Consider the following 25,952-nt stretch of genomic DNA (forward strand, 5'->3'; position numbering starts at 1 on the left):
GGCTAAAAAACAAAACCCTGGCTGTACAGGTTTTTTACATTCTATATGTGTGTGTTAGCTTAAAGTTGACTGTATATCTGAATGGCTAGTGTGAGCATTTTTCCACCCGTGAGTAGTTGAAAAGCACAGTTTGACATTTTTGTTTTTTGTTAACATTAAAACAAATGAGTATGCTAGCATACCCAGGTACGAATATGGATGCTTTTCGTCTCGGATGCCGTAAATCGTCCTTTTCTTTCTTGTTTGTTCTATATCCCTCCAACTATCCATCTTTTTAGCCTTCTGCACATTTTCAATGAGGCAGTAATGTCAACTGACATCCCCCATTACTGTTCATTTCGAAGCTACAGTTTGCTCAGTCACAGTGAAAGGCCTAAGGCGCCCCCATCTGTGTTTTCAGAGTGCTGCAACGTGGTCAACAGTCCTGCACTCAACGACTGTAAGTGAAGCAAGTGTAAAATTAGTAAGAAAAATCCTGACAGACACTTCAAAAGTTCAAACTGAGCTGAGGGGTAAGAAACTACATATCACCACTATAAACTGTACAAATTAAAAAAACTACTGACTGGATTAGAATCTAAACTAAAGTAAGATCCTGAGGAGATATACTTGTAATAAAATGAAACCCGTTAAAAAGTGGAGAAAGCAATGAAGCAACAAACTTCAAAAGGCTTGGGGAAATAGCTGACACCACTTACACACGAGCTGCATGTGCACAGCAGCTAATTTAAGTTCTTTGATTAATTGCAGTCCTTTACAATATTAAAATATTTTTTCTGGCACAAAACAATCAAGTCGTTTAACAGTAAAAAGCCAGTTTAATTGCAGAATATATTGACAGTACAATACAGCAATAAAAAAAACTGCCATAATGCTTCTATTTTTACATGACTTACACAGCTGCTGCTCAGCTCGTCAAACAGAACAGCAACAGGGCACAGTACAGTAACAATGACAATGACACGACATACAGACAGGCTCACAGAGCACTGCACCCGTCATTCTCCACGGGCTAGGGATGTGTTAATTAAGAAATGTACAATATAATAATAAACATAAACCAAGAACCGAGACACAGAGCATTCGATGACTGGGTTTGAAAGGGACTGGTTGTCACACAGGGAGAAGAAAGCACAGCCACCAAAACAAAAATAAAAACTAAAAAATATGGATTACTTTGCATGTATGCACTTCATACATAACGTTAAATGACTTGACATTGTCCATGATCTCTCATTACTCTGTCTGGCCTTCATTTACCACATTATATCCTCTTTATTACTTGTGCCTTATTTCACGTATTACATGAGCGCCGGTGTATTTCAATACAGAGCTTCAATGTGTCCTCCCTCGCTACCGAAGGATCCTAGGACCAGACCTGTCGTCTGTTACTGTCTTGCGGAGCTTCACCCCCCGGCGTATAGATACCAGCATATCTATGTCCTCCTGACTGACAGAGGACGCCCCCTGAGGCGCAAACTGAGCGGGATCCCCTGACAGTGAGCTAGGGAAGGGGAACTGACCCTCACCGAGGGCGTGGGCGCTGGCTGCCAGCTCTCCTATCTTCTCCACCAGGCTGTGGCGGTTGGCAGCGAGCATAGGGTCCTCCTCAACACTTTGAGCAGCCATGCCGAGGGCCTGCTGTTCGTAAACAGTCCTGTCCGCCCCTCCTCCACAGCCCCAAGATGTGTCAGGGAGGCTCATCCGCTTTGGAGGAGCCCTCATATTGTCACTAGCTGATAGGTCATCACCATACAGAAACTCCTCACTGCCTGCAGAGTGATGAGACGGGCTAGTGTAACCCGGGGAGTTTGGCACTGTTGGGGTTTTAACTGGCACGATGGGAGGCCGGATGGGAATGGGGCCAGATGTAGACGGCGTGCGTCTCACGCCAGTCTTGGAGGATGGCGTCCGGCGTATAGTGGCTGTCCCTGAAGCAATAGCTCCAGCGCCGCTTCCCCCAGCGCCATTTGGAGTTCCCTGAACAGTCTTACCTGCAGGCAGACCCGCTGTACTTGCAGGTCTCTTAGTTTGGATCATGCGGCGGTAGCTCTGCGCGATGTTACTATGACGAGGGATGGTGGAGGATTTGTCAAAGTCCACCTGCCCTTCACTGTCAGCATCTCCATTAAGAGAGTAGCACTCATAATCAGAACCTAGAAATCACAGCAAGTCATGAGAATCCATTTTTCCCCCACACTGAATATTCAATAGTTCATAGAGCAGTTGTTTTGGAGGGTTAATTAGCAGGTGCTTCATTACATAGCAATTCACAGTAATCAAACTGGAGTTTAAGGCAACACGTGCAGCACTATTCAGATCACACACGTGCAATGATTGAAACACAACAGTTAAATTCATGAATAGTGTGCTGTATGTGGATATCATGTGTGTTTAATCAGGCAGGAGTGTGTGGCTCTTCAGGGATGACTGTTACCTTGACTGGGTATGGTGTCCTCGGAGCAGGAGGGGGTGTTGGTCTGGGTGCTATAGCCACTGGAGTACTGCAGAGAGTCTCTGCTGCTCTTTTGCTGCTCCATGCTCAAGCCCCTGGTTAGAACCATGGCTAGAGTACTGGCTGCTGGAGAGAGGGGCTCACCAAGCTTAACACACATATACAGAGATACAGACAGGCAGGAAATACATAAAGATTAGGACACATTTACATTTTCATCACACTGCAATCCCTACAGCATACAAATTGATATACTGGCATTTATTTTTTCACTCCTTTTTACCTTGGCTGCAATGGTTCCTGGACCACTTCTCACCCTGTGTGGCTCATCAGCTTGCATTCCAGAATACCCCTGTGGACTGGGCGGAGCCTCCAGTTCTCTCATCTTATCCACAGACTCCCTCCTACGCTGTGGGGTGCTGGCCAACGACGGTTCGCAGGAACTCGATTTGGCCCAGTCCTGCAACAGCAGACTGAATAATGAGACCGTCTTCCAACTGTGCATCTCCAGTGTTTCACTGGAAGTTGTGCAGTAAAACACGGAAGCTGTTGATTTGGCTTATAAACTGGTTAGATGCATGGTAGATATGAATAGAGCACAGCAGGGCGTGCAGTTTAGCACATCTTTTTTGTGGAAACATTGGAAAACTGAGCTTGATGAGCAACAGCAAAACAATGATTGTGAGGTTATTCTACGGAATGCGAAATCTGTGAAGGCAACAAAACACAAGAAGCAAAGAAGCAACAAAGTCTCAAAAGAGAACCCAAAGCAAAATTTGCAAATGAAAACAAACCTTCCAGCTAGGAACCTTTGATGTGGGTGAGGGAGTGTTGGATCCAGGGGAGTGGTTAAATGTGGGGGACGCAGGAAGTATAACAGATAGAGGCCTGATGGTGCCAGTGTGTGAGAAAGCAGGGCGGAAGGTGCCGAAGGATGAGCATGAGCCAAACTGCGGAATGGACAGACAGGTCTGAGTAAGAGTGCTCAACATCGGCGAGTAGTCCACGTTATACCTTACAGCGGCTGTCGTTAAAGGCTCACGGGCCTCTTTAAGCTATAGATAAAAATGATCGAAATGCACAGCACATCAGCGTGCAAGTGCATACATCTGCTAGTGCGCGTGTGCGCGTACAGCAAAGCAAGTACGCTGGTAAAAGATGCATGCAGTACTAACCGCTGTAGGAGAGTTGCACTCGCTGACAGACTGGCAGGTTTCTGAAGCCTCAGAGGAGGCTGAGCTTGTTGATTTCTGGGAAAGGAAAGATGGAGTAAAGAACAGTGGAGATGGAGAGGAAATGGGGAGAAAAAGTTAGATGTGAGAGATGCATAGGAAGATGGTGAGAGCTGGAGAAGAGTGTTGATGAGCTTTAGAAGGAGGGATTTTTTTCTCTCTGAGGGGATCTATATTCTATAGCCTAGATTGAAAATAAAGTAGCCTGTAAGATCATTTATTCAGAAAAAGAACGTTTCATCAGTTGGTGTGTTGCTGAGTGTGTTCTCTACACTGCAATCTGTTCAGACTGTGAGAGTCTGAACAACTTTATCAGTCCAGTGGGATAAAAATTCAACATTTGCAACTGATAGAGATCTATTGCAAAAAAAAAAAGAGCTCAAACTCTTATGGTGGCTTCATGTGTGAAATACAAAAACATGGAAAAACTCTATGGTTTTCAATTCAGATACAGCAGACGGAGTGTGATTGTGGTTAAAAAGAGAGAATTATTGTAGATCTGCATTGACAAGAAAGTGGTGTTGTTGCCGTGTCCTCCTGTCCTGATGTTTTACTGCCAGAGAAATCTCTGGAGATAACAAGTCTGCTTTATTCCTGATTTTGCTGCAACAAAAAAACCCAAAACATTTTCCCTCCTGATAAAAGGAAAAAAAAATATCATAGCTGAGACTGCTACCTGGCTTGTGATATCAGAGGGCATGGGTGATGGAGGCTTTGAATGGGTGTTGGCGTCTTGGGAGACAAAGCCCGAGTCATGGGAGGAGACGCTGCTCAGCCGATGGGCTCCTGAGGAGGGCATCTGGAGGAGACTGTTGACAGGAAATCGCATCGGTGTAAAATTCAGCATTTAGTATGCATTCTAATCAGGATTAATATTATCACATTTATGGTTTTGTAAATTACACAGAAAATAGTAAAAAGAATAAAAGGCTTGTGAAAAATTAATCACAAAAGCTGTGATCATGAAGGCTGTGTTGTGTGAGAAATCTAAATGATTCCATTCTTCTAATTCTGGTCCATCAAAGAGCATTAAAAAGTTATCATTTCTTTGATTCTTCTTCCTTTCTGAGCATTAACAGCAGTCTTTGTGCTTTCTGTCTGCTGCTCTGTCATTTTCACTCTGCGCCGCTTCTCTTTGTCACCCACGCATTTTGAAATGTGCAACTCGCACTTCTCACCTCCCCTCCCATACTCCCCTCCCACACCTCCTTCTTCCCCTCTCACTCTGGAATCCATCCGACATTAACATTTCTCGTTAATCTTCATTCTCTTGGATGAAGCTTAAGGAGGATTGCCAAAATAAATATGGCAAATTAAACACAATAAATCATTTAAAAGTAAAGCCTAGTCTTAAGCAGTCATTTTTCTCTCCTTTGAGTTTTTAATAAGCAAGCTTGTTTTTATTGTTTCCTATTAAAACCTTTGTCTCTTCATCATAATCTTTCATTTGAATGTGTGGCAATGTGTGGTGCTTAAGTTATTACCCTATAAAAGTAGCATCTCATTACTTCCCCAGTCCCCTTAATGATGACTTTCGACACCTCAGTATGTATCAGTAAGGACCTGTTTTTTTCTCAAGGGTAGCTGCATAGGCAGAGACCATCCTCACTAACTTCTGATGCACACCCAGTCATTCCTCTCTATACTCAGGCCTGAAATATGACAGAAACCGCTCAGTGGAGAAAAGAGCTTCAAGGGTTAGTGCTAAAGTAATAAAATCATGGGGAAAAGAGTCAATGTATAGAAGTCAGACTGAACTGAAAGACTGTTTCAGGAAAAGCTTACATGCTGGTGGTGCAAGCATCTGTTTTAAAATTAGCCAGCCAGGAATACCTGTAGCATACTAAGAATAGGACATGGCGTTAATTGGAACAAGTGTCAGGGAGGTTCTGCTCGGAGCTGTAGCACTAAATAAAAGTGAGAAGGTATGATATTCCTTCCTCTCAACATTAAAATGTGTTTGACCTAGAATGCCACATTTGTAGAGAAACTTTTGCGCTATCACCTTAAGTCAGATGAATATGTGGATTTTGGCTCTTGTGTAGGCTCACGGCTGTCAGCTGGTGATATTTGACAGCTTTAGACCTAATCTCGCTGTAAGAAGCTTGAGAACTACAAATATATGCCAGGAGCAAGAGCTGAGGAGCTTGCGAGATAGCGCTGCATGTCGACTGTCACTGCTAATCAGGCTGTGTAGTGAAGAAGACATGTCACAGGTACATTCATGGATTTATTGTAGTCTTTATTAATATGCTATTAAGCCGGCTGAAATGATTTTTTTAAAGTTTATAAAATATATTACAACCTAATGTACAACCAAAACCTTATATAATACTGGGCCTCTTCCAAATAATCCTGGATGTTTGACCTTCACAGTACGGTATTATGCAGGTTTCATACACAGGCTCTTTGAGTTTGACACTTGAAGAAAAATGTTTTCCTGAGCTCATCTAAAACAAGAATGTAAAGCATGTACTTGCAAGCATGATTTGAAAATTATGGCTTGGAGATTTATTTCATATTCATAGAATCTGGGTTGTTCATTTTAAAAGAGGAGACGTCAACGTCATCCTACAATTTTCTAACCACTTAAATGGAAAACAGCATGATTTGTAACTCAAAACAGAGGACACCTTTTATCTAATTCTGGATGTCTGGATGTGGCTCTTTCATACAAAAGACTGCAACGTGCAACAAGTGGTGAGTGTTTGAATAATATACCTGCACATACTGCTCTTCCTGGAACCTGTGCTACTGGGGGAAGAAGGAGGGGTCTGGTAGGACCAGCTATAATCAGAACCTTTTAGGTCCCGGATCACCTGCAGGAACACAACCAAATGGGGATTTAGACATAGACAAGTCTCTTTTCAAATATGGGAAAAAAAGACGAGAACCAACAAGATAAATACACAAGCTGCCGAGCAGTAAAGGTTAATTAAAATTGAGTTAATTGCAGCTCAAGCGCCCTTTCCAGGTGTGAACTGATAACTATTTGTTACTCTATTGGGTATTTATAGCAGGTGGATGGAGCTATGAAACAACAAGTTGCTTATTTTAGCCGTCGGATTACAAAAAATATCAAAATCTCTCCGCTCATAATAAGAAACACAGACATTTTTAACCTTTGTACTGAAACCACACACGGCAAATTAAATTCTGCTTCAAATAACTTTGCCACCACTGTGAGGAAATAAGCATGTCAGCGGCACTGGAAGAATTTGTAGTATTACACTCCTGTTACCTGCTCACTAGCTGGTGGCAGCTTGTGCGGGTCTTCAGTCAGCAAAGTGAGGTCATCAACAATGGCTTGTAAATGTGTTATTTCTCCCAGCATGGCAATCTCTATATTCTGCAGGGAAAACAGTATTGATCAAATTAAACAGCTACCACATCAACAGGACGCAGCAAAGATATTTCACAGTGTATGTCGGTGTTCTTTACACGCACAAGCTTCCATACTAAAAAGGCTTAATGTCCCTTACCACCACAGGCTGAAGCAAGTTGATGAATGAACAGTAGCGTCCCCTCTCCTCCAGGAGAGCTCTGCGCACTGCCTGCTTCTCCGTCTCCTCCATCAGCAGGTACAAATCGCTGACATCCTGCATGGCGCTGTCCAGCTGGGGGCGCAGATTACCGCGGCCTGCGCAAGGCGAAGGCAAAGGGTGCAAAGGTACAAAAAGGGTACAAAAAGGCAGGAAAGACAGAGCCAGGGAGGACAGAGGTGAGGGGAGTTGAGTAAATAAAGAAGGAGAGGAGAAGGAATGAAAACAGATTAAGATTTGGACGGGAGGTTACAAAAGTGACAGGAAGTGTCCGCAGTGCACGAGGGGGAGGAAGAGAGGAAAAGATGAGAGATGATTAAAACAAATAATGATAAGCTGCTGTGTACTAAAGGTCAACACACTTAAAAACATTACACCAGAATGGATAATGACCACAGGAATGAGAGGACACTGAAACAATCAGTGCAGCTGGAGATGATTTGCAGACCCTGAAATGGATGAGATTGGAAAAACACTACTGTATGGAAGGTCATTCAATACTGCATGCCACAGTGATGCTTTATGATAGATACAGGAAGTCTAAGCAACGAAAGAAGGATGAGATGAAGATGAAAACGAGTATTAGGATGACACACGATTTGCTGTGATTGCATGATGTACACATACACTGCCAGTCATTTTGAACACTCTACAGTGTGCTGAGTTTTAGCACATAGAAAATACTGTTCTACTTACAAAATATAATGAACTAAAAGGGCGTGAGCAGATCTAAATTAGTATCACTCTATGCTGGCAATCGCCTTGATGAAAAACATTAACAAGCAGAGCGCTGTAGATTATTCTTACAGCTGTCCATATCTTTAATACGTTCAGCTTAATGAGCTACGCTTTCAGCGCACCTGTATTTAATAAGGCACTAATTAACTGAGTCCCAAAAGGACGTGATTTATAGATCCTTGCAACAGAAGCTGTATTCACAAAGATGCAGGACAATACTTGCAGCATCAAACCCCACATAGGGAGCGATTTAGGAAAATTCTCAAATCAGGAAGCGATAGCAACTTTTACTGCAATGCCACGTATGACATATTTTTTAAAAGGTGCAGCTTGACTGAATTCAGTCTCTATCTGACCTGCTAAATATCTGACCTACTTTCAGACCTACTTGCACAACATGTGTCTGCTGTGCTTGTTTGTTTCCCATGTAAGTAATTTTAGTATTTAATCATTTTTCAACATCAGACTGTGGAATCAATGTAACTGTCTGGGCAAGAGCCTGCAGATGGACCGTAGAGACAGGCTGAAGTCATCACTGTTGCACTGTTTAGCTTTTTTGTCAAGTATTACAGAGTTATGCATTACCTTACACTCCATATCTGGAAAATATCTGGATTTGTTTTGTTTTTGCGCTATTTTATTCCCTGCTTAAGAAATATTCGTGTCTCCTCTCCGTTTTTCACCTTAGTAGCAGACGCTGGTGTTAAATTGATTTGTAAATAATAAATGGGAACTACTCCATCTTTTAACCACAAATGTTAAGACAGATGGTGTTTTCTTTGACTGGCAGGTTTACGTAAAGATGGGTTTAAGCCTTGAAACTAATATGTGAAGTTCTTATTTGTAGCAGCAAACATACCTAGAAGCTCTACAGCCAGGGATAAACGGCAGACAAAAACATTGAGGAGGGTTTCAGTTAGAGGGAGGGAGGAGAGGAAAGAAAGAAGAACAGGCAGCGTTAGCTGTTTTAAATCAGGGCATAATGCATGTACCACTGCTACATTAAAATACTGTATGAAAATAGGAGTTTAATTACAGCCAGCAGCGGGGGATAACGCAAGCACAGCCAGGAAAGAAGTTAATTTCTTTGATTTATAGGGTAAATTATCCAAAGTTGGAAAGGAGCCTCTGAAATTGTGCCAAGCATTTTGACTTGAGAGACTTATCCTTTCACAATCTACCCTCTAGATGGTGCTATTTTACTGCTAGTGCAGCGACCAGTCGCAGACTTCATTAATTAAAATCCGTATAATACTAATTAATATATCACGAGAGAGTTACTAACCTTTTCTTGCTTTTTTCTGGAGTTTTATGGTATCAAGTGACTTTCTTTTGATTTCCTGACGAGATCTCTTGTATTCTTTGGCAAGCATGTGAAGACAAAGGAAGTATAAATTTCCATACAATACACATTGTGCAATTAATATCTTTTATATTGCTGTAGTTATTCACCTTTGGCATGGTCTTTGTCCAGCTGGTTAGCCGTCTTCTTCCATTCCTCTATCCTGTCCTGGAGCGGCGTAACCAGGCCTTCCATAAGAGCACTGCAGCAACAAGAAGAGACAATATTCAAGAGAATGAAGGGTATAACAAATAGGTTTATTTCCACAGCATAGCAAAGAGTAACAAAATAAGAGAAAGGTCACCATGGATGGAGAACATAATAATCCCCTCAGGACAGGCGAAGAGAGAAAATTGCAATGGAGCAAATAAAAACAAAAGTGACACTTACTTGGTGAAGTGGCGTAATTTTGCCTCAATGCTACGGTGTCGCATACACATCCTTGTCAGAGCTGAGCCAATGTCCCTGGTAGCACCTTGTAAACACAATATGAAAAATAGAAATGTCATCTACGATATCGGAGCTCGGCAATAGAAATTTAGACCTAGAAGACCCAGAAAAAATGATTTTCTATAAGAGGGCTATACAGATATGGAGTGCTTTGAAAGGCCTGAGACTCTCTTGTCAAATGGACTCATCAGCTTTTATTCCTCCCTCTTTCAGCTGGAGAGGCATTTTTAGTTGCAGCCACTAGATGGACATATGTTGACCGTAAAGGCAGGGCGTGCAAATGTCACATTTGTTTGGGGAAAGCAAACGTTCCAGAGTGACCGTAAAATAAAACCCTGTGCTATCTTCTTCCCTCCTGACAAAAACACGTATTTTTCCTGTTGACACTTTAACGTCGCCGTGTGGTAATCTCCCCACACTGAGTAAATAACGGCTTGTGTGAATTTGTTACTGTACTTTTCCTCTCTGCTGAAGTGTGATTAAATGAGGTTTTAAGCCCCCAAAGCTCAGGATGGTCCACTGTGTCACTGATGGTTCATAGGCCAGTGTAATATATGGCAGCACTGATCCTGTTGTAATCTGGGCCACATAAGGCTAATCTCAGGGTCTCTCACCACAAACACACACACGCGCAGACACAGACGCACACAAGGAAAGAGAGAAGACACCTCTTATAGCAGACAGACCTCAGAGCTGAGGCATGTATGTGTGTTTGTGAATGATTGCTGGAGCGTATGTGCGGAGGTTTGTTTGTGTGAACGTATGGACAGGTGGTGTATTTTACCAACCCCCACACCCTTTCCGAAGTTCTCACCCCTTTCATCCTGGAGGAAAAAGGAGGGAACCATGTAAGGGGATATCCCTCTATTCTTCCCTGTCTGCTCTGCCTTTCCTGTTCTCTCTGTTTCCTAAACACCATTCATGCAGGGCAGGCAGCATTAGGGAGAAACCAGCTCTAACCTTCACTACAAAGCCTGAAGGAAAGAGAAAATGAAACGCACGACTAATATAACTGGCCTAAAATGAGACTCTGTGTAAGAAATGCTCCAGATTGTCGTCCAGTGAGATCTGTGCTCTTTTCCAGATATCACATAAAGAAACTAGGTTACTGTCTCCTGCTGATAACATGTCAAACTGTCAGACAAAGACCAGCTGAGTCCAACATTTGGCTGTCAACTTCACTAACTGCTGTACTAGTTCAAAGAAACTCAGCAACAGATCTGGGCCCTGTATGCATTGCTCCTCTGAGTGAGAGGAGAGGTGAAAGGTCATCCAGCTGTAACACACAGAGGTATTCAACATCAGCAGGAAGTGATTTAGAAAAGACATGTGGAATCTATACGCTTTGCTCTAGATATAAGCAGAAAGTGGGGAGTCCAACCTATGTAGAGGATTCAGTCAGGTAAGAAACTCTGTTTACACCAGTTCATGATAACCAATGAGAAACTCAGACATGCACGTGATACACACACGCACTGATTTTGCCTTTCTCCTGCTAAAGCCATTACAGAAAGCACCCACAGAATGAGGCACAAGAGAGTAATGTGGGTCCTGGTATCTCTAAAACAGACCGTCCCAATGTCACTATCAGCTGGAGTGAACTTTCAGCCCCCCACTCCTGTCCCATTCACACCTGCCAATTTCCCTCCTGCTCCCCACCTCTTCCCTCCTGTCTCCTCCCCTCCTTCTTCCCTTCCCAAAAGGGGATCAGCTGACAGCTACATCCTGGGGAGGTTCAGGGCTTCCTGACCATGTCCAAGAGCCATGCTGGCCTCTGGCCTTGACCGGATGGATAGTGACACGGTGATTCACTCCCGTAGCCCCCCTACAAAGGCTCACAGGCATGTGACAAATATATACAAGCTTAAGCCTGACTCGAAAGACAATTATTATGCAACACTTAGACTTCTGTCCTTCTTTCTATTTTCCTCCACAGCCAAAGACCTCTATGTGTTGTTTCATCCTTTTTCTTCCCCTGTTCATTTTGAGATTTGTGACATTTAAACTTCACTAGTCCAGATTCAGCATTTTCAACATGTGGTCCATAACAGTTTATGTAGCGAGAAAAAAAATGAGCTTCAGTAAAACTGATTCATCCACCCTGAAAATAATATTTCAACAAAAATGCTGAAATAATTTGATTACATGTTACAATACTTGATTTGCATATTGTTTATATCACACATATTTTCCTTGATGATTATTTGAATGTATAAAACTTTTATTTTATTTATTTCAGTTTGAACTTAAAAACATTGCTTCATGTTTATGTGGGCAAAGAATGATGTTTGGTCATTTCATGATATAATGTGGCAGCACAGAGTAAAACAAAGCAAGAACTTTCTCTTTCAGTCTGATTCATTCAACCTTTCCTGTTAAGAAATCTAACAGCCACCTCACTCATTTAAAAAAAAAACTAAAAAGTCAACCAGCACAAAAATGATGATTACCAAACTAAACCACTGTTTTAATTTTTAAGTCATATCATGATTCTTTGATATAGATATATCAATACTTGACGTTCTAGAAACATGCTAGCTGATGTGTGCAAGAACTGGAAAAGTGATTATTGAGCAGACCCCTGTGGCTTTAGGATCTGGGCCGACCTCATAGCAGACAGCCACACGTGCACGAATGAAGCAAAACACAGACCACTACGGGGGAAAACTGTTATGCAACAGAACCATATATCTTACAGCTTGGAGCAAACAACTGGGAGTAACTGAACAGTGGACAAATCTGTGGTTCATTACAGAAGCGCTGCCGTGTGTGCATCTGAAGCTCACGGCGCCTGGTTTAATATACAGGCTGAGCATAAATACAAACTGCCTCGAGATCTGCTACGTATGTTGAAAAAAACATGGGGCTGTTGGTGGGAAGGTCATGCCCCCATTGGTGGCTTTAAGCTCTGGTATCTGAGGCCAGACCAGAGTAGTCTAAGCGTTTACTGAGTGGTTCCATCCAGAGCTCTGGTTCTGATTAACTCCCCTGAATCCTTGGGGAAGGAGGAGCATTTTAATAGGCCTTCTTTATAGAGAGTTCTCCTGCCAGGAGTCGGGAGCCAGAGGCTAAACTGCCACAGGCCTACGCCATGATGTCTTCAACATGGGAGCTAAACTTAAATATCTCTCTTATTCACCATCTAAACCCTAACGCTCAGCTCAGATTTCATTAGTGCTCAGACAAGCGAGCCTGAATGTCCTTCTGCTGGAATTAAGGCTGGATACGTTGACGCCGGCTTTCAAGCTGAATGCAGCTCACTTCTTCTCCATCTTGATTTCTGCCTTTTGTGTCAATAAAACACGTTTGTGTGGAATTTTTTCTAGACCCTCAAACAGCCTCTGCCAAGGCAAGGAAATTCCATCATCCGTGAGACAACTGTTATTCTTTGCATTGGCACCTTGGCCACTGTGCTGGCTGTGCCTCTCAGAGACAGTTAAGCCTCCTGCGTTTACCCTCCCTCACCCCTTTTAAGTGAGGCAGAGTGTGAACTGGCAGGGACACAGAGAAGGCCACTGATGGATGAAAGGCAGTGTGGGGTGAGACGGGAGGAGGTTGAAAGAGGGCACACACGGCGGAGGTGCTGGGCGGGTTTGGCCTGTCAGAAGGCAACGGAAGTGCTATAGTGTGGCAGGTGCAACAGGCCCTGACAGGACGACATCGTCCACAATAAGCCGAGAAATTAAAAAATGTAATGTTTGCATTACTGTCAAAATATTTCTGTAATTTGTGTAGTCATCTTCACTAGAACACTTTATATATATCTTTGAAGAAGAAAATGAGGAGGACCTGCTTTGATTTTGACAGCTTCACTTGTCTTCTTTAGCTGGTAGTTGAGCAAAGATGAAACTGAGATTTCTGAAATCATAACCTGATTAAACATCAAACATTCACATCGTCAAGAGATTGCTTCAAAGCACAGCTTGAGCTCTTTTGGTGCAGCACAGTAGGAGCTGTCTGTATTATAAATAAAGCAGCATCTATTGCATATGCTGGTGAGGGAGCTGTGAGTTGTGAAGGAGGTAAGAGTGGCAGATAAAACAGCTGTATCTGTATGGATTATGAAACGAGAGTAGCGTACTGTACGCCTGCAGCAACAAAAGCTACAGATCTGTGTAATTTATGTTGCTTAAATATTGGACATGCAGTATCTGTGAGTTTATTCAATAATAAAGATGGTATTTGTCCACTGTATTCACAGTTAGAAGAGGGAAAAAACATAAGAGCAAATCCAGGGTACAGATCCAAATGCTTTAGGATTAACACAGTGTGTTCTGTCTGTAGCAAAAATCAAAACGTCATTCCAAGCCTTTGTGTCACTTCCTTATACGTGGAATGCTTTTTATTAGTACAATACAACTAAAAGGCAGAGGAAACAGCCCCGGGATCAATTGTTTTAGTCTCTCACACACAGTCGAGCGCACACTCATCCCATTGTTGCCTGTCCAGACAGCACGCACAGCAAGTTTCACCTCTCAGACAGACCCCAGTGTTTCCTGATGTGGCGTAAACATGTTCTGGTGTGCATTAGAACAAGACTTTAAAGAGGAGGAGGAGGAAGTTATATTCCTCTGCTGGAGGAGCTTCCTGTTCAGGGGCATAAATGTTTCTAAAAATAATCACCACCCCTTGTCCAGATGCGCTTTTCATTAGAGATGGAAAAAAGGCCACAGGGAGAGAAAACAAGAAAAAGTACAGCAAAGGGAAGCAATCCACAAATGGCTGTCTTTGTCTCATGCCAGACAGGGATGTTTAAAGCTGAAGAAGATAGATGTGATGTCCCTTTATGCAAGAACAAATAAGCAATGATAGCCAAAGTTTGACAAATTTACTAAGCAGCGCTCTGTCAACAAATCTGCACCGATTCAATCAGACGACTCAAGCGCTCCTGTTTTACAGGCTCAGCAATTTTCTTTATCTTAGCTCACCCGAGTCTGTCCGGCCTTGCCCCACCTATGTAAATGCTACTCTGCTCATTTGCAAACAGTCCTGCAAACAATGCAGACAATACTGCTGGTCCTTCTGCTGCTGCTACCTCCATCTGAGTCTCTGAGCCTGAAGTTATCTTGAGCAGCAGTTTATTATATTAGCCACTCTGCCCTGCGCTGATCATCAGAACCTACGTGTCAAATATAAAAGCTTGAATAGAATAACAGTTTAGCGGAACAGTAATTAGATATCCATCCAAATCATTGGGGTTCATTATGTTAGCCTTGTGAACGTCTTGATCTGGTGTAAACGTGTTCACAACACATCACCCAGTAATTTTTGGGCCACTTCAATCTTGACCGATGTGTTTAACGGACCAATAATAGCAAACATGTGATCTGATCTGTCATCCTACATTTTCATTTCTTTGAAATTGTATTCCTTTTAATCTCCTCTCTCGCATTCCTCCAGCAGCCTCTCTCGTGCATTTCCCCACTCCTCTCCAGCTCCCTTCCAAAGCAGAGTTCGTGTTCAGGATGTAGCCGAACAGAGTGTTCCCCTCGTGTTTGTCTTCTTAGTTTGGTATTCGACCTCAGAATTAAAGCTACGCTGAACCCAAAGATTTGTTTTCTCTCTTGTTTTTATTTCCCCTTTTCATCTGTTTCTCACATTATTGCTGCACCCGCTTCACCCTTTACTCTGTGGATGTAGTTATTACAATAGCTGGAAAACATTCATCTGCAGGATGACCGCATTGAGTTTAAGCCCATAAACTCCGTAGTGACTCATGAAGAACTCTGCTGGAAATTGTCCGACGAACAAGGTAGGAAGCTGAGGGGGAAATGAGAGGCTCTTGTCGATACTTAGCGTGACCTTGTGGTTGAAGGTCGTGAAATAACCAAAGAGCCTTGCATACAATTAGCAGAATGGCACAACAGTTTGTAATTTACCAGCTACTGTATTTATCTATGTGAATGACTGAACATGTAGGTCCGATCTAAATCACTTGAAATCTATAAGCTAATTAACTGTGAGCTGCAGATTCTAAACTCTTGGTTCTGGTACACAGAATGCAGAACAGGCTTGTCTCAGGCTTGTACATGGGATGCAAATGTTGATGCATGTCAGCTTTGGTCTGATGGGTACACTTATTATTTGACATGTCTGCAAAAATAGCTGCACTGCTGGGATAGCACGGAATACATTAATCCCCTGATCTCGCTCTGCGCTAGGCCACGGCCACATCTCGTCCACGCCAGGCTGTCCAGATGGCGGGTAGGGATATCCGTCCCATCTGCCAACCCAGAGAAGTACAGCGGCCAAGCAGATTAGTGCTTCGCTGACACACTGATCTACTAGCATACCTCCACAGAGTATGGACTGAGTGAGTAAGAAAGAAAAGACACAGAGCCAAACAGAGAGGACTTGCAGTGACCGACAGAAACATTGTTTCCATGGGTGTACATGTAATGGAGTATGGACGGCGCTAGCTTTGATAATCACACGTAGAAGAAGAAATGTTCATCCGTGCTTAATAAAAACATGCAGTGTATGGTTGTCTGGCCGGTGATCCCACAGTGTAAATTTTTAAAGCTGGGGGTGGCTGATCAGGAAGAGAAGAGAAGGCAGTCTGTGTCTGTGTGTTATAGAGTGGGGCTAAGAGGATTAGCTAAACGCCTCTGCCTAGCCTGGATACCCAGAGCTGTGGAAATCCCACTCCAATCACAACCCCCACCCAGGTCAACTAACCCCCAACTACAGCCAACTCACTTTCTGCAAAACATGGAGACTGTGTCATACTTTCATGGACCATTACCCATGTCTCTTTGATGTCTATCAAACTCAACTACGTTCAAAAACTGGAAAAAAAAACAACTTTTGTTTAAAGAACACATCATACATCCAAGCAACAACTAAATAAGTCACACAGTCTCCAATTTTCTCAACTCGAGTCTGATCCTTTTAAATGTCCTCACATAACATTTTAATATGAACGACAAAAAAGGTCCAGACGGCACACCAAAATCCATTAGACTGGCCAATCCAACAATAAAAGGATCCAAAGAGCTACACGGCCTTAGGTTAAGTTGCACAAAAGCTTGGTGTTGAAACGTATATCCTTAAAAAACCCAAATTCTCCACATATACCACCTAATATAGACTTTGTGGCTTGCAGACCTTTATTGAACTCAGATGCAAGCTATGAGTTCACTGAGACAGACGTGCCTTCAGACATAGATCCATCAGCACAGCTTAGAGAAACAGTGCTGTTAGACACAGTGCCAGAACGCCTGGAGGCCAACTCCTCCAGCTGCTTCATAGAAAACAGATGCTAATACCATGACAGCTACCATAAACTCTAAAAATGGACAACGCAAGCAAGAAGTCTGAACATGGACACACACCGAAGTAGTGTGGCAGACACCGATTCAAACAGAGAGCTGAGTAAGGTTAGTTGAGCAAAGTCATAATACAATTATGATTAAAAAGATACCCTTTGAGAAAAGTGCAGAAGAACAGTTAAGAATTCATAAAATTCGTTTCAGTCACTGTCCTCTCTCTCTGGGACTATCAGGAAGCTGTCAGTGAGGAGAAATGCTGCTTTTCTTGGCAGGGAAGTGTTTACAGTCTGAAGAGAGAGTGTGGAAGTAAGAGGGGCGAATGGGTGAGTGTGTCAAAGTTAGATTAAAGGAGGTAAAAGAGGAACGCGATGAAACCTCCAGCTGTGCCAGCAGCTGCAGCTCGTCCCCAAACACAAGCGTAGCTCAGAGTGACAGCGATTGGGGCCAGCAGTTCATAGCCAAGGGCCTGCCCCCTATAGCGCAAATCAGCCCTATAAGGCTGTGCAGACGCCGAGACAAACATCATCACTGCAGGCAGGCACACACACACACACACGTGAAGGATACAGACAGAAAAAGAAGAGAGAGAAACAGAAATAAAGGCTTACTATATACTGACCATCTAACCTCTGAATTCTTTTTATCTTTATGGTCCTAAATAAGTTTGAGTTAGCAAGAGTACAACCATGTGGAAAACAGAGAACATCTGGATGCCAGGATAGCTTAAATAAATTGACATTGCAGCTGCTAGAGAGGCAAAGTTGCCTAAATAGGTTTAAAGGTTACCCCTGTGCACTGAGAGCTAGCGCCAGTAAATATCGACATTACTCCTACCTAATTAATTACTGGGTTTGGTTTGGAGCACGCAAAGACTAACACAGCTCACACAGGAGAGACAGAAGTGAGATGGCATGCTTGCTAAGAGCACATAAAAGCTGCACAAGATGTTTTAGTTTTCTTTTTTTTAAGCAATGACTGCTATTTGTAAAACCAGTTGTCCCACAGCAGAGCTTCGAGCTAAATGCTAACACTACCACAGAACATGCTTGCAATGACAAAAAAGCATTGCTGCTACAGCACGTTTGATAATTATGTCCACTATGTGCAAAATGTGTTACTGGCTATCACTTAGTAAGTAACTGTATTAGCTACAGGCCTGATGGGAATTGCAGGTTTAGCCATGTAGCGCTGAACCACTTGGTTAAATGCCCACAGATCTGTCACAGATATTTCATTATGGAAAAGAATCAAAAGATTATTGAAAAGTAAAGAAACAGTGACCATTGTTGTTACTCCCTTTATTATATTGACGACAGCATGTAAGGGAAAATAGCAGTGTTTTATAGGTCATGATAATTTGTCAAATGGAAGAATAATCCCGTCAATCAATCAACACTGAGCACCGATGAAAATGATAAAAGCAGAATAATACTAATATAAGACTTTAGATTTTAGTAAGAAAAAAAATTATCTCATATGTTTCTGTCTAAGTACACTGATTCCCCTTTAATTGCTAGTCTCTCATCACCCATGCAGTCTGTGTCCTGAGAAGGATGGCACTAATCCTAAACTTAATGTGCCTGGGAGAAAAGCAGAAGTGGGCGTATGAGTGACACACTTACAGATTTTATACAGCTATCTGCAAACTCTCGTTGCCCTTCTCTCTCTTCTCATCTCTCTCCGGAATATCAATCATTTTGCTATTTTCCCTTTTTACAGCAATTTTCCTTTGAAGTCTTGCCCTTTATTCCTACCATGGCCTACCCCCCATTATTTTAGCAGGCTGCCAGCTGCTCGAAGCCAGCAGGCTGACCCCAGTCTACCTTGCATCATCTTACAGAGCTCATGTGCACTCACACCAGGAATCATTTAAAGTAGCCTTTAGTATTGTAATAGCGATAAACTGTTGCTGTAAAGTGCAAGGAAGTAAAACTGGCAATAATAAGTGAACACTGAGGCTGCTCTGTTATTTTTCCCAGAAGTAAGTGGTCAATAAGGGGCGGTGCCAGTGCAAATAGTTTGAAAAACATCTTGGGATGTGGCCTGTAAGGTCAGGTGACCAGCTACCAGCTGTCACTCTTTGAATACAGTGCATCAGTGTGTGCTTATGTGTGTGTGCGTGTATGTTTCTGCGTCTATGTGATTGAGTGTGTCGAGAGCCTCGTCGGGGTTTGCAGGGTTTTTCTGACCTACATACTGCTCTCGACGATCAACTCCGAAGAAATCTGTGTTAATCAGCGGCCTCTCCAGCCAGCCAGTCTGCTGCCACTAGCGCAGTGACAAAGCAGATCAGCAGACCTCATTAAGACCAAAGAAACAATAAGCTTAGATTTTCATTTCTCTGAGCCTCCACCACCCGACCTCGCTCACAGCTGGCCCCACTCGCGTCATCTTAGTGAACAGAATGGTGCCGTGAGAGACAATACACTTACTTAAGGATGTGAAAAGTCTGTTTATTTTCTTTATGTGACCTTTACGACTTAGAAAGGGAAAAACATACTAACTGCTTGTCTACCAACACTCTTAGCTTCTACTTTTTAACAACTCCCTACTAAAACAACAAACGTATTTGTTCAACAAAGCTGATCATTATCATGACACTATTTTTCCACCAGTTCATACAGAGGCTCGACTCCACACCATGTGAGGCTAAATTTCCCTTACCTCTAGAATTGGTCGCCATGTCCGCCACCTTCTGAAAGGCATCTAAAAAGGCCACTGCTGCCAGAATTGTGGTCCTGTAAGTACATTGGTTCATTGCACTCTCACTGCACAGAGTCTGTAAACACTGCACAAGAATTTTCCTCACTGAGGTTTACTGTTCACAGGAACTGCTTCTCACCTGAGTTGAGAGTGTAGCTTTGTGGCCTTGGCACTGAAGTCTTCCCACACAGGGTAAGAGCTCTGATAAGAGAAAGGAAAAGTGTTAAACCAAATAAATATCTCACCAAGGACATTCAGGTCCGCGTGCTTCAACAAAAACAGCAGGCACAAAAATTTCAGTGTTAGATTTAGTCACACAAAATGCATTTTCTCATTAATTTTGGTGGAAAATACCAGGTTGAAATCCAAATAAGGAAAATAAATGTATATATCCTACCCCCAAAAAACATTTGTTTTATTCTGGGAAAAATCAGTCAATCACATAACGCCTGACAGACCCGGTTTTATTTTTACAAACTAGTAATTATTTTACACTGATTAGCAGATCACTCTCGACTTGTTCAAAGCTGTTTTTCTTTTTTTCCCTTATCTTTTTTCTTATTCCATTATCCCCTTTGGTGTGTGTATATCAGTTCATTCATATATATATATATTAGGGGTGCAACGATATTCGTATCGATATTGAACCGTTCGATACAGTGCTTTCGGTTCGGTACGCATATGTATCGAACAATACAACATTTGTAATTTATTTTATCAATTTTCCTTCTGACGATGCTGTCTGTGTTGAGCGCTCAGTGAATCTGTGTTCGACTACTCCGCCTAGGCTGCACTGCACATATATATATATACATACATATATATACACATATTGCTAATAATAATTAGTAAAGTAAAAAGAAAAACAGAAAAAAAGAAGAAGAAGAAAGCTATGGAGAGGCTGGCTTCTTACCCTAGGATTAGAAAAAGGGTGTTGTATAAGTCCATGCTCTGACTTGTCTTTAAAAAGGCCAGTGTGATTTTTGTTGTGCACACTTGCAGTGGATTATATTTACAGTGTATAATACTAGGGCAGATTGTGAAATCACAGTGATGTATAACCCTAGAAAACCAATGGGGTCAGAGCCGACCCCATTGGTTTTCTAGGGAAACCATGGGGTCAAATTTTACCCCATGGGTTCTCCAGGGTTAAAATTGGCATACAACATTTTTTTTATGCTTCGTCTTTATTATTATCGATTCCCTTGTTTCATGATAAAACAAAAACTTGAACTTGCAGCTCTGTGTCTCAGTGTATTTGAATATTTAACTTGTTTCAAACTTGTTTGAAACAACGGGTAAACATTGGCCACCTACAGTGATAAATCTCTTTTGCAAAGAGGTAGATAATTTGTCCCAGGTGACAAAAGAACTACATACTTTTCGATTTGTATATAGATATTTGCATGTCTGGTGTGCAGGCACGTGCTGTGTACAAGGCCTAATATCATTACTATTTATGCACGCAAGCCAGGTAGTAAGACTTTCTTTTGAAAAACCTGGATTAGATTTAGCCCAGGATCGTCACATGCTGCCGTGAGCTATAAGAGCCGACCATTAGAGTGGGACCTTGAGCCCTGGAGTAAGAAGAGGAAGGGCACAACCTCTATGTGACTCTTTGATGGAGAGGAGCTAAAAGGGGTTACACATCTTGATTATATATAGCTAGCATGCAATCACAAAAGAGTCTTGTGCTGCATCACTTATAACCTCCATTCTGGCAATGACATGATTTAACTCCCAGGTTACCTTAGATAAAGTCTTTGCCTTGGAAAGTGATTTAGGAGCCATTCCCTCTTTTTAAAAAAATTGTTTTTCATGAACCTCCCGGCTTGGCTGTTCCCACTTGACTTCAACAGGTGTCTAATTAGCCTGTGGGCGCTGTGGCTCTGAGGGGCTGGAGGGATGTGCTGCCAAGACAGCTGAGGGTAGAGGGCAAAGAATTGGGTAAAGAGGGCTATGTGCAGTGCAGCTGGGAGGGGGGCACACTTTTTTTTTCTTTAAAGTTCATTTACACCCAACAACATCCAGGGATGAAAAGGATGGATAAAAGAGAGAAGCAAGCAGAGAAAGTCTCTTCCTCCCACAGCTCGTCATTCAGGTTAAAGCATTATCCTTGGACCTGGTAGGAAGTGTTGCTCAAGGACATTTGGTTACTTTTTCACACAAAGAGGCTTGAAATCACTTTCCCTATCACTCTCATCAGATCAAATCTAATTCCTGATGTAATTCTTGACTCCGGATCAAATCTTGCAGAACATTCTTTTCTCATTTCATCCTGTACCTACTGTTCTAACACCTCCCACTCTTTCATTTCTTTTCCTGTTGCCTCATCAGACAGTTACATAACCAACAGGTGCAGCTATTATCCACACATTTTCTCTATGCAGTACAATATAGCACACAGGAGGCTGTGGAAGTGCTACATCTATGTCACGCAGCTACATTCTAACAATATTCAGAATTAGGAAAGCAGTGCCATTGGATCGCTGGTTCGATTGGCTTGCATGCACAACCAGCCGGCAGGAATGAGGTCAGATGTCTGTCTCGGACAGTGGACATTGATACTGTGCTGACTAAGGGATTCAGCCTCATTCATCTGTGCTGCTTATCAATACACAGACTGCCTCTTTCTGTGAGCCCCTGTCGCTCTCTGGCCCCGGCATGATTGCAACACAAAAAGGAAATTTATGAAACCAAACCAGCACTGCCAATAGAGCTGATTTCACTGGAACCTGACTAATGAGAGGTCCATAAATAGTCTGTCCTAAGGCGCCATGATCCTGCGCGCTAGTAATCAATAAGAAATCTGCTGGACTGAAAGAAGTGCTTGACGCTTGACTTATTCGCTGTTGTAACCACTTTGCTGCATCATGGGTTTCCCGGACAATGAGAAGACTGGGTGCTGCCTCCAGGCCCAATGAATGCGTTCACACTTTCCATCTGTTGTCATGAACAGCAGACCACCCTGGTTCAACTTCCTTCACTTGACCCCTCCCCCAACATACACAAATACACACGCTGACATGTAATCAATACACACACAATAACATACGTGTGATTCTGGCTTAAGAAATTGTTTTTAACTAAAAGACAGACAGTACTGGCTTCGTACAAATACAGCGCAAGGTCACACAGTTCAATTGTTAAAAGATTAAATGTGCATTTAATACCAAGTTGAAAAAATGTAGATATTTCAGTCCAAATAACAGGAAGCACAATGATAGCATTTCAAGTCTATTTCTGTTCAGAAGCTGAGGTTATGGAGCTCTCATTTTCTTCCAGAGCATCCTCTTACAGCTGACACTTAATTCAGAAATCACTTGAGGCTGGGATAGAGAAGGAACAGTTGTTTAGGGTTAAATGGCACCCATCATATGTGTAGTATGACTTTTATTAACTGTGTAGTATAACTTCTTCTTTAGTCCTGATAGTTTTACTGTAACACACAAAAAGAGGAATGAGAGCTGGAATATTTTTTTAAACTTTGATTATGATCTAACCCGTGGACCACACACCCGCAAATAGTGGTTTTGTGTTAAAAGACAAATGTTGTTCTGCAAATGTTTCCATGCAAGTACTCTGGCACACTTGCTAAAGTGTGAGCACTGTTTGACCTGCAGTACATTATAACGACAACACAAAGGGAAACACGCTTCATCTCCCAGTTTGTCCTACAGCGGTGTTTCAAGTGGGGGAGGACCCGGTGAAAGAAACAAAGGCAGTAAAAAAAAATGCATCTGATCAGCCACTGTGCAATCACAAAGGTCACATAATTCCCTATCTACTTTAAATTATGTGTGATACCTTCATGTCGTTCACAATGGCCTGGAATAATCCACCCAGCGCTCCACACTCCTTTTCCACCGACTCCATGGTGTCAAAAACAAACAAAAAAAGCTCGCGGAAAGACAAGTATCAGACAAAATATTCCACTGTTGCTGCTTCAAACATCGGACGTGTAGACCTTTGTTTTCTTCATCCGTCCTTCGAGGTGCTGCCCTACAACAACGTAGCCTGCAGCGAGGAGGATGCGAGGACGCACAGCCCACAGCCAGCAGCGGAGCGCACAGACAAAAAGAAATGTGCTGCTCGGTGTCACCGGGTACTCCTGCTCGCTCTGCCGCCGGTACTCGCCTTTCGGTGGCACAGGAGGGATGGAGCAGGGGCGCTCTCTTCTGCCAGGTTGGACTACAGCTATGCAACGTGGAGGGCACATGCACGGTGGCTTCTCATGATCACCGTTTAAACACACAATCAACGGAGAGAGCACTACTCTGGGGAAGAGGGCAAGAGGAGGTGGAGGACGAGCAGGAGGAGGGGGTACGACCGGATGAGTCGCAACAGACGCGGGGACGCGCTCCGTTGTTAATAGCGGAGCAGATGTCTTGGAGCTGAAGGCTCCCGTAATAAGATCCATGGGAATGGAAAGGGGGCTGGTCAAGTGCGTTTTTTCTGTCTTGATAGGAGGAGGGGACAAGAAGGAACACCCATTCCTCCTTCCACCCCCCACGCAAACAAAAGTGAAGCCCTGCCTTCTCAGCGAACAATTGCCAAACACGCAAAGTAGGATTTCCTCGGATTTAAATGTGTATTCACACACGTGTCTGTTCATGATCGTTGAGCCACTCGTAGCCGTTTCAGGAAACAGTAACATGTGGGCCATTATCGCCTCATTAAGCATTAGCATTTAGAATCAACATAACAAATGCTAATTCAAGCCACAGTTTTGACTTTACATGTTTTCTTTGCGGGTCCATGAGAAGACTGCTGGTTGGAACACATCAACTTTTGCTTACCAGAGCAACTCAATGCTATTATAGTTGTCTAAAACTAGAGGAAAGGTGTGAAAACACGTTTTAGACTGAACTGTAATAAAAACAAAATATAGACTTTAGCTCAAAAAAGTTGCAAAGATATGACAGTTGCCCGTCCACGACGCAAAGCTCTTGTTCCAGCACATCCCAAAGGTGCTTTATTGGTTTGAGATCTGGTGACTGTGGATGCCATTTCAGCACAGTGAACTCACTGTCATATTCCAGAAACCAGTTTGATCTCATCTTTGTGACGTGGCATGCTATCCTGTTGGAAGAAGCCATCAGAAGATTTGTACACTGTGGTTATAAAGGGATGGGCAGGATCAGCAGCAATGCGCAGGTAGGTTACTAAAGGGCCAAGACTGTGCCAAGAGAATATTACAGCATTACACTATTACATGACCACCAGGCTGAACCGATCCTGTCTACTGATACAAAGTAGAATGGACACCATACCATACCAGTTTTATTTGTAAAGTACTTTAAAACAACAATAATGGACTAAAGTGTTGCACAGAAGAATAAATAAAAGACAAAATAAATACGGTGCATATGATGCATAATGAGGCACAGAATAAACATACAATACAAATGAAATAAATAAAAGACATAAAACAAGAGAAGAACATTAGCCATAAATGGGTTTTTAGTAAGATTTAGAAAAAGATTGAGAAGGTCCATGATTTCATGTTGTGTACAGCAAATTCTCTTTTGATCAGAAAACATTTCACTTCATTGTTCTTAGCTGACACGGATGGTAAGGTGTGGTCGAATGCTGCTGTAGCCCATCTGCTTCAAGGTTGTGCAATTAAAGATGCTTTCTGCATACCTTTGTTGAGTTACTGTTTCCTTCCTAGCTGGAAGCAGCCTGGCCATTCTCCTTTGACCTCTGACATCAGCAAGGCATTTTAACCCAGATAACTGCAGCTCACTACATATTTTCTCTTTTGGGACGATTCTCTGTAACCCCCAGAGATGGTTATTTGGAAAAATCCAAGTAGAACATCATTTTCTGATGTACTCGGATCAGCCTGTCTTGCACCAACAACTATGACCCATCACATCACCTTTCCTCTCCATTCTCATGCTCAGTCTGAACTTCAGCTGATCATCATGTCTAAATGCCAAAATGCATTGATTTGCTGATGGGCTGAGTGGATCAGATGCTCTAAGGTACTACTGATTTTGTACACTAGGCAGGATTTTCTTGCAGGTTTAAATAAGCAAGCTTATACTTTGTATTAAGCTAAGATGACCAAGATATAGGACTCAAAATTCACAACAAGGACATGGTCATTTTCTTCTTTGTTAAAATGGATTAAAATCCAACAAGAAATTACAAATATTGAGACAATACCTCTATATTTAACTGAGCTCCTGAGACCTTTACAAACCAACGTTG

At 42.5% G+C, this 25,952-nt stretch overlaps 1 protein-coding gene across 3 annotated transcripts; it reads right to left on the reverse strand.

The window, feature by feature from the left end:
• Window positions 1–795: 795 nt before the first annotated feature.
• Window positions 796–24,135, reverse strand: mtss1la (MTSS I-BAR domain containing 2a). 3 transcript variants are annotated; one of them, XM_085281638.1, is made up of 15 exons: window positions 23,541–24,135; window positions 19,873–19,934; window positions 19,695–19,768; window positions 9,700–9,784; window positions 9,420–9,511; window positions 9,253–9,327; window positions 7,170–7,327; window positions 6,929–7,036; window positions 6,409–6,506; window positions 4,364–4,496; window positions 3,631–3,705; window positions 3,250–3,405; window positions 2,739–2,915; window positions 2,438–2,603; window positions 796–2,156 (listed from the first exon to the last, which is right to left on the reverse strand). In XM_085281638.1, exons 1-15 carry the CDS (start codon window positions 23,607–23,609, stop codon window positions 1,354–1,356), a joined length of 2,331 nt encoding a protein of 776 aa, XP_085137764.1. In that variant the 5' UTR covers window positions 23,610–24,135; the 3' UTR covers window positions 796–1,353. The 3 variants fall into 3 exon arrangements, with proteins under 3 accessions (XP_085137764.1, XP_085137765.1, XP_085137766.1); XM_085281639.1 differs by lacking the exon at window positions 3,250–3,405 and having other exon boundaries at window positions 23,541–24,134; XM_085281640.1 differs by lacking the exons at window positions 3,250–3,405; window positions 3,631–3,705 and having other exon boundaries at window positions 23,541–24,134.
• Between the last annotated feature and the right edge of the window lie 1,817 nt (window positions 24,136–25,952).

This window comes from Mchenga conophoros, linkage group LG7 (assembly GCF_057382185.1).
Source record: "Mchenga conophoros isolate Kocher_MC1m ecotype Shallow Benthic linkage group LG7, M_conophoros_male_GT1.1, whole genome shotgun sequence".
Lineage (NCBI taxonomy): Eukaryota > Metazoa > Chordata > Actinopteri > Cichliformes > Cichlidae > Mchenga > Mchenga conophoros.